General features: G+C 45.9%; 1 protein-coding gene across 2 annotated transcripts in view; it reads right to left on the bottom strand.

The window, feature by feature from the left end:
- The window catches only part of LOC119578780 (nucleolysin TIA-1-like), a 151,210-nt gene that overhangs the window by 9,384 nt on the left and 134,326 nt on the right, over positions 1-7,500 (bottom strand). The window contains exons 4-7 of one of the 2 annotated variants that reach the window (XM_037926405.1): positions 6,799-6,979; positions 5,391-5,526; positions 4,753-4,931; positions 904-1,030 (exon numbers count right to left, since the gene is read on the bottom strand). In XM_037926405.1, coding sequence (XP_037782333.1) covers positions 904-1,030; positions 4,753-4,931; positions 5,391-5,526; positions 6,799-6,979 — 623 coding nt within the window. The remainder of the gene's footprint in view (positions 1-903; positions 1,031-4,752; positions 4,932-5,390; positions 5,527-6,798; positions 6,980-7,500) is intronic. The other variant, XM_037926404.1, reaches the window with a different exon arrangement.

The following is a 7,500-nucleotide window of genomic DNA, read 5'->3' as shown; positions in this document are numbered from 1 at the left end:
GTGTAAAAAAACGCGTCTGTTGTTCCCACGAAGGAGAACTGTTGTCACGTCTTCAAGACAGTACTGTTTGATCATACATTTCATAGAACTATAGCATGTAACATTCCTAATGAAATAACGAATGGTGCAACGTCTAGACTGAATCACACACTCTTCATCGTCTCTAACATGCAGTATTAAAAAAGCTGAGAAATCTAAATAAATACAAGATAAGTGTAAATACTGAACTTGGAATGTAAGCGAGTCACATGATAAGTGGTGTTATGGTATATCTTGCCACGTACGTAAAAATCCATGTATTACAGCATGCAAGTTTGTATCAGGTAAAGAAGATTCTAAGTGAGCGCACTGGCCATGCAGTCTCTGGTACCGAGATGAGAATCTTTAATGTTATGTAAACTAGAGAAAACAACTGAGGGAGGGGGGGAGGCTAAAATGACTGTGTCTGCGTGTGGAACTGAAGTCTTCCTGGCTCGGTGAATGACAGGACAACGTGACTGACTTAGAAGGTAGATAACCGGAGCTGGGCTTTATGTGTTGACGGTAAACAGCTACGGGCATTAAAAGGGGGAACATAGGAAAAAAATATCTGAGAAGATTCTATTGTACTGACTGACATTTCTGCTGTACTGTTCATTCATAATGAATGTTGGAATGGGAGAGAAAAACAAAAAACAAAAAAAAACAGTGTGTGAAACGATAAATGTTTTTATTTTATTTTAAGGAACATGTAACTGGTATCTTATGAGCGCGCACTAAGACAAGAAGAAACATTAAGGCAACGGACTAAGAAGGGATGGCGAGGGCAGAGCGTGAAGGAGGGCGCGGTCACCAGCCGAGCACACGGGCGGGCCGGCTGGTGAGCGACGCCTCCCTGTCACGCCCACCGGCGCCCGCACGTACCTGGAATTGTTGCACGGGGTAGGCGCCCACCATAGATGCCGGCTGCTGCAGCTGAGCCATCTGGCCGGTGGGGAGCTGTGGCTGCGGGACGCCTTGCCAGGTGGGGACTCCAGCCATGCCCGCGATCCTGCAACGGGCGTCATTATTGTTACACGGTCACTGTCACGTGGCGGTGTGACCTGCTTCCCCACCACACATATCAGGTTGTTTTCAGAGCGCGGACGTCGCCACTCGCCTTTACAACGCGATCTCCAGACCCTCATAACTCCGGGTGAGCAACACAGCTCCGTCAGACACATAAGGCGCTCACAAAGGAGAGTCAGAACGGCCTCTCCGCCGCAAAACACGGGCGTGATGACGGAATTAGGGGCGGAACAGCGTCTGAGTGACGTGTTACCTTCCTTTACGATTGCTCTCGTCGGCTCGGGAGCCTCTCCCGACCTCCTTTACAGCGATCATGACCACGAATAAACCAAGCTTTCTTTCACTTGTTGCCCTTCGGAAGGGAAAACCCGCGGGTTTTAAGCTGGACCTGTTTTACCCAAAGCTATTCCGGCGGTCCAATCCTCTAATCTTGAGTAACTCACCTAGTAAATACCCCAACATCAACGGCAGGGAATGAAGGTGAAGTAAAAAAAAAATAATAATAAATAATAAAAAAAATCAGAGAAAAAATATATAAATGAAATAACAGTGGAAACTATCTGTTAATTCCCAGCATGCCGTATGACGCAACGCGTTCGCGGCGGCAAGAAATATAGCCAATTTTGAAAAATCCCCCGCCACGCGAGACAAAGTATTGTCAGATGGACGAGATATATGGCTTTTGTCCTAGGCCGACCGCGGGGTTTCAGAAAATCAAAATAGGATACGTTTGGTGATAACAATAACTACATCCCTTTACCGCTGCAGATTCGTCGTACCCATACCAACTTACCTTCCACTGTAAAACATACAATAAAGAAAGAAATTATAGAGAAAATAACACATAAACATTGGTAGTGTTTTACCTTATATTGTCATCTAACGCCTACACTAAACACGTCATGCCTTAATCATGCACACAACACACCTGTAATTACCAATACCAACTGTTCCAAGAAGCCGTAAGGTAAAACACAAGTCATTTCATAAGTCGGCGAACAATTTACAAGTCGTTTATGACCAGACTGTCTTTTGTTTGGCATAAAAAGGGTTCGTCTGCGACCGAAAGTCTCTGCTTGGGATTCGAACACAAACCGGGAGACAAGCAAGGGAAAACGGGATATTTTTGGGAAAAGATATCAGTCGGAGAGAGAGCAAATTTAGAACCACAATGATATACATACATATAATATATATATATATATATATATATATATATATATATATATATATATATATATACATATATATATATATATATATATATATATATATATATATATATATATATATATATATATATATATATATATATATATATATATATACATGTGTGTGTGTGTGTGTGTGTGTGTGTGTGTGTGTGTGTGTGTGTGTGTGTGTGTGTGTGTGTGTGTGTGTGTGTGTGTGTGTGTGTGTGTGTATGTGCGCGTGTGCGTATGCGTGCGTGTGTGAGTATATGTGTATGTGCGTGTACGTACATGCGCATATACGTGTATTGGAAGGTCGAACTTGCCGAGTTTCACGCGAACCCATATATTTCAGATGTTCCAGAGCTATTTTGGGCCTCGCGCTGAGAAGGAGGGAAGAGGGTGCCGCGGAGAGCATGGATTAGGTGCAGAGTAGCGTCGCGGGGAGTCAAGGGGAGGCAAAAGAGGACGGCGGGGTGGGGGGGAGGCTACCTGCCCCTCACCCCCTCCCATAACGCCGCGACGATGGCCCGTTAGGGGCTGCGCGGTCACATCCGGGCCGCGTTTGTGTCCACCGAATGACCCACGTTCTACAAATTTCATGTTGGACGGTCTCCTCTGATTGGCTGTTGGGTGGCTGTCCGCATCGCGCATCGACCAATCAGCGTGCGAGTTTGGCCCATAGGAATAGGTCCTTGGGTAGGGACAAAGCGCGTCTAGGGCCAGCTTGGGTCCTGGAGAAAGACGGCGCTGAGTACGAGTTTTCGGTTTTCTTGAACCCGTGGCGTGGGCGGGCGTGGGCGGCGGGCGGGGGGGGGATGCTGGAATAGGCAGGCGAGGGCGGCGAACGCGATGGAAGGGAGGCAAAGAGTGTAGAGTGAGGGCGAAGGGTGTTCCAGCAGGCAGGCCGCCCATCCGCTGGGAGCAGGGGACTTCTGGTTCGATAAGGGAGTCAAGCAGAATAAATAATGGAGAGAGAGCTTGGATTTGAAATGAGATTGAATCACTGGAGATCTGGATTTTAGGGTGACAGTGAAATAAATGGTTTGGCAGGGGAGACTCGCGTAACAATTTGGGTCTCCATAAAAGATACAGAACGATACGACTTACCATGGTACTAAAATACCAGATTTAAAAGTACCAACAGGAAAATGATTTTTTTCGCCTTATTACTATATACTAATTTTAAATCGTGTACATTAGCTACAGTACAACAAACACCTTCTTTCTCAAGAAAAATCATCCGTGTCCTTTGTAAACGGAAAAAAAATCGAAAGTACATACATTAAAAAAACGAAGGTAGTCACAATAAAATACAATAGATATAAATAGGAAATCTTACAACATGCTTGCAAAAAATACAACAAAAATCAATACAACTGCAACACACAACATATAGCCAACAGTACCTGAAATAGTATTCTAAGAAAAATCCCAAGTTCTGCGAAACGGGTATTATTCTAAACACTTCCTTAGATGTGTACGCTAGATTTCCTTCGATATGTTGTGGGAACCGAATCAATGTGATACATAGGTGCATGCCAAGTAGATGAGGGGGGTGTGGAGTGGGTGGGGGGAGGGGAAAGGGGGAGGGGAAGAAAGGGTACAGTTCAGGCTAGAAATATACAGTTAATACAACACTGAATAACCAAACAGTTTCTAGAAAAATACTAACGACAAAGTTACACTCGGGAGACATATGGAGAACACTGCATGCTTTATAAAGAGATTGCTTGGTGAGTCACGTTCGTGGTAGGGGAAGGAGAGGGAAGAGGGAAGGAGAGGGAGGAGGGAGAGGGAGGAGGGAGAGGGAGGAGGGAGAGGGAGGAGGGAGGGAGAGGGAGGTGGAGGGTAGGAAGGGAGGGTGGGAAGGAGGAGGATGGGAGAGGGGGGGGAAGGAGAGAGAGGGAAGGAAGTGGAGGGAAGAATGGAGAGGAAGAGAGGGGAGAAGAGGAGGGAGGAGAACGAAGAGAGGAAGGACTCGTAGGGACTGTGACATACCAGGCAGTGTCTCACCATGGAAGTTCAACGATAACAGACTAAATAGGGTCTCAGGACAAGGAAAAGGGTTGCGTTATTCCCGACAAGGAAAGACTGATGGCCTGTGCAGAGTCACCCAGCGCCACTCGAGGTGCCATGTGGTGACGACTCAAACTACACATGCTCTACGGTGGCCATAACCAGACTAATAATGACTGAGAAATGTGGTGATGACCAAGCAGTAGTGCTCATGTGGTGACCGAGTTACACATGTTGGGGCGGGTTTGGGAGAGGAGGCATTGCGTGATGAATGCGGGCATGTGTAACGGGTCACGGTCATCCAGGCAAGTGGGGCTGTGGTCATGATAAAACTACACTCGTGGGACTGCTATCATGGACGCATTCCTCGTCTGAAGCTAAGATCATGACCACATTACATGGGAAGAGCTACGCAGGCCACCAGAGACGAGAAGGAAGGATTGACGGGCCGCGGGCAGGCTGCGACTAAAGAATGAGACATGGCCTGTAGTCCTACCCCTGCTGGTAGCCATACTGTCCGTAGGCGAATCCTTGCATGCCGAGGAACTGTTGTCCCTGCACCTGAGCTGGGTAGCCCTGAGGGTACCAGTAGCCCATCTGGCCGGCGTAGTTGTACGGGTACTGCGACCCCGGCAGCGGCTGCAAAGACAAGCATTCGGACACATCGGTGAGCGTCTGAAACACACAGAAGGGGAGCCACTGACACAAGGCACACGTCCACATGTGTCGCACTACGACCAGCTGGCTCTCCGGGCGGCGTGCAACCTTCCTGAATGCCAACATGCCACATATGAGGCGCCGGGAGAGAGCCAGCTCGCTCGTAGGCCAACACAGTGACGTGTCAGGGACTACGTCTACATAACGCAGCGTTACTGCTACGGCTACGACTACTATAAAACAGGTTATACTGATCTATACGGTTTTTCTCCCTGACACGTCCTAATATATGTATATATATTTACATTGTCTCAACTTCACTAAGGAGTTATCCGATGATACTGACATCTACTCAAAGTTGATCATCCTTTTTTTTCTTTAACAAAAAAATATAAACCACGAAATCTATCATTCAAAAAACATTTTCTTCTATCAAGAGAGCGGTGTTCAGGGAGGGCGAGCTGGATTTAGACCTACCATGACCTGAGTTGTGACGGGCGTGTTGTTCGGGTCGCCGGATTCCTTGCCCCACGAGCACTTGACGGGCTGACCGTTGATCTCACTGTTGTGGACAGACACGATGGCGTGGGTGGCTGACTCCTTCGTCGAGAACCTGCGAGACACACGAACAGCGTAATGGAGTGGTAACAACACTCAGAACGAATTGGAATTACAGCGTGACATCTGCAAGTTGCACCGTCCACCACATAACTGCATTTTTTGGGGGGCAACGGAACTGACAAAAACCTCCTGCTATGCATTCAACCAATATCCTACAAAAATATTAAACAGCAAACTCATACTCCTAAGTCTTAAAATCTATGTACGCCATTTGAAGAGCGAGAGAGAGAGAAAAAAGTTTAAAACCATCATGCCAGCTTTCTCATCACTCTTCCATGTATCTTCCATTACCTCCTTTCACACTCTTCCGTCTTCATCACTCCCTCTGATCCTCCTACCTCCTTTATCTCATCTTTCATCTTCTATTGCTAAAAACAAAGCTAAAGCTAGACTTATGATCACCCTAGCTCCTGCCTTATCGACTTCATTGTACTTCTTCAACACAGACTCAGAGGAGGGGGCACAAACTAAGTCCTGGCCACAAACAATCACTTTGCGGGACTCCTAACTACCTTGAACAGGCGAAGAACACAATGATCTGTTAAAACAGCCAGCGAGAGAAGGATCAATTCCCAATCAATTTACTCCATTCCGCGTCAGGCCACGTCAGGCAGTCAGCAGGGGACGCCGTCAGCCTCCGCCAGCTAGCGCAAGGCACCAGGGACAGCTACACATTAAGCCCTTACATTATCCTAGAATTACGAGCATTAAGAATTATATGATGCGCGTAAAAAGTTGCACCGCCGCCGTCTCCACGTGCTACCAGAATAAAAGACTAGACATGAATTTGTAATCACTTCTCTGGTATTATTGTATTATATGTCTCTAGGGGGAGGAAGCACTCGCTGTCTGAGCAGACATGGTAAGTGCGCTTTTCATGTCCACATTTCTGCTGATATGTCACAAGCAACTTTAGCCATGGTTCGTTAAGTAGCAGCAAAAATACCGGGTATGTGAACATGGGATACAAAACTTGTGGTACTGAGTAACCCTAAAAATAACGGATCTCACAAGTTCAACCGCGACTAAGCAATACACGTTAACCCAAAGCATTGCCTTCAAAATCCTCACTAGTCTTAAGAAAAGGGAAGATTTTTTCCCAAACAAAAATTTCTTTAAAAAAAATCCTCCAGAGAGAGAGAGAAAGATAAAAAATCCCTTTCATCCCAGAGAGAGAGAGAGAGAGAGAGAGAGAGAGAGAGAGAGAGAGAGAGAGAGAGAGAGAGAGAGAGAGAGAGAGAATACAAGCATCCAGCCGTCTCACCTGACAAAAGCGTAGCCCTTATCCTTGAAGACCCTAATCTCCTGTATCTGTCCATAAGGCGCGAAGGTTTTCTGCATGAGTTCCTCTGAGAGACCGTTTGTGATTCCTCCACAATAGACGGTGCAGTTGGTCGGGGACGATTGGTTGTACACGTCGTCGAAGGTCAGCGGTTTCTGATTGGCTGCGGAGAGCGAGGGAAAAGAGAAACGCGTGTTAAAAAAGGGGTGTGTGTCCGGCATCACGTCGGCGATTGCTATATGGATCACAGCTTGTTGGGTCCAAGAGAAATTAAAGGAAATATGGAAAGAAAACCATAAATAACCAGAAATGGGACGTGTACACCATTAATGTCTGGGCGTTCCAGCCAAATGAATATGCAGGACAAGGAATATGCATATCAAGATAATTATAATTTCAAAACGAAAATAACGCTTAATTTTTTATGCTTGTATATATGAATGTATGTATGTAGATATGTATGTATGTATGTATGAATGTATGATGAGCGTACAGGACTTTTTGCTCACACACATGTGTGTGTTTTAGTGTACATGTATACATATGTGTTTAAGTATGTGTATACTCATACAGAAGCACACACACATACACACGCACTGTAGGAGTCTATACATACGAACATCCATATATACAGTTCATACATATACAAATGTATATATACACAAACATATACATACATACATA

Source organism: Penaeus monodon, chromosome 11, assembly GCF_015228065.2.
Source record: "Penaeus monodon isolate SGIC_2016 chromosome 11, NSTDA_Pmon_1, whole genome shotgun sequence".
NCBI lineage: Eukaryota > Metazoa > Arthropoda > Malacostraca > Decapoda > Penaeidae > Penaeus > Penaeus monodon.
This window is presented reverse-complemented; position numbering and strand designations above follow the sequence as displayed.